This window comes from Cyprinodon variegatus, unplaced genomic scaffold, assembly GCF_000732505.1.
Source record: "Cyprinodon variegatus isolate N-32 unplaced genomic scaffold, C_variegatus-1.0 Scaffold392, whole genome shotgun sequence".
In the NCBI taxonomy this organism is placed as follows: Eukaryota; Metazoa; Chordata; class Actinopteri; order Cyprinodontiformes; family Cyprinodontidae; genus Cyprinodon; species Cyprinodon variegatus.
In genome coordinates this window covers 691,459-692,978 of record NW_015150845.1, presented here as the reverse complement: position 1 = coordinate 692,978, position 1,520 = coordinate 691,459, and the positions used below count along the sequence as shown (strand labels likewise).

General features: G+C 34.5%; 1 protein-coding gene across 1 annotated transcript in view; it reads right to left on the bottom strand.

Moving 5' to 3' along the window:
* Window positions 1–1,520, bottom strand: part of pik3c2g (phosphatidylinositol-4-phosphate 3-kinase catalytic subunit type 2 gamma) — a 48,173-nt gene that overhangs the window by 38,024 nt on the left and 8,629 nt on the right. Inside the window, exon 7 of the mRNA XM_015387358.1 lies at window positions 45–139. Within this exon, the coding sequence (XP_015242844.1) occupies window positions 45–139 (95 nt within the window). The remainder of the gene's footprint in view (window positions 1–44; window positions 140–1,520) is intronic.

Genomic DNA, 1,520 nt, shown 5'->3' with positions numbered 1-1,520 from the left:
ACCACCTTTTAACCGGCTTTATAAATGCTGTTATAGAGACTCACCAGCTTCACACTCCATTACTTGATCTTGGCTCTGTAAAGGAAACAAATGTATTGTAAGTTTGTTCAGCTGATTGATGACATATGTACACAAAGCGCTTACAAAGGCATTTATGATACCTTAACTTTATCCTGTATTATATAACATTGCAGCTTTATTGGTTAATGTTTTACTGCTTCATGTGATAGACCAACACAACGTAGTGACATAACTGTGAAGAGAAAAGTAAATTAAATTCAGTTTATCTCTATAGCGCCAATTCACAACGCATGTCATCTCAAGGCACTTTCCAGTTCACCAGATCATCCAGTCGGATTGATTCAAGGTTTTCTATCTAAGGAAAACCAGTTGATTGCATCGACTGATTGACTCTTCAGCAATCCCTCACACTAAGCATTCTTCTAGCGACAGTGGAGAGGAAAAACTCCCTTTTAACAGGAAGAAACCTCCAGCAGAAGTAGATAACACAGTGTTTTTTAAGTGTAATGTGCACATTTTTTTTTAGCTCTTCCCTTAAATCTAAACCTTATATAATTACTTTAATCTGAATTTAGTGATTTTTTATTCTACTGCACCAATCAGGTGGAGGCTAGCTTTCAGAAGTGATTTCAAAGTTTTGCCAAATATTTTCAGTTGAATTTAGAACCAGATTCTTTTGTTTTGATGCATGAATATGCTTTGATTAAAGCATTGCTTATTAGCTCTGAATGTGAGAAAGTTAATTTCCAAACGAGCCTCAAGTCTTTTGCAGCCTCTAAATCTTTATTCTGCATTTGCACGTTTTTTAATTCTATCCGTATAAGTATATCCACAGCACAGCTGCCATTATTAGGTGTCACTGTAGGGATGTTATGTTCAGAGTAATGAGGTTTTCCTTGACCACCACAAATACTGATTTGTGGGGTAGCCATCGGGTGCAAACAAGCATTAAACCACGAAACGAGCTGCAAAAACATGTATGATACGGAGTCCAAAAAATTCAAACACAAAAAACAAATGCAGCAGGAAAATGCTGCAAAAATAAATAAAAAAGCAATGACTAAAAATAAGAGCAAAATTCTACAATCAATAAAACAAATGCAAAAGAAAAATAATAACCAAGTCGGACCAAACCCTCAGTACTAACAGCAAGTTAAGCTTTAATGCAGGATTTAAAATAGAAAGTTAAAAGAAGAAATAATTTTTTGTATCTTTCCTTTTATTGTCAAACACAAAGTCTTTCAGTTTTGCAGAATAACAGTAGTTGTGTACACTACTTTTCAATTAAGATAACTTTAAACTATTCTAAACTTTAAAGCGATACACTCTATACATTGCTAATGTGGTAAATGACTATTCTAGCTGCAAATGTCTGGTTTTTGGTGCAATATAATGTGTTTGCTCATTAGCTCAGAAGGCTAATTGATGATTAGAAAACCCTTGTGCAATCATGTTCACACACCTGAAAACAGTTTAGCTCGTTACAGAAGCTACAAAAC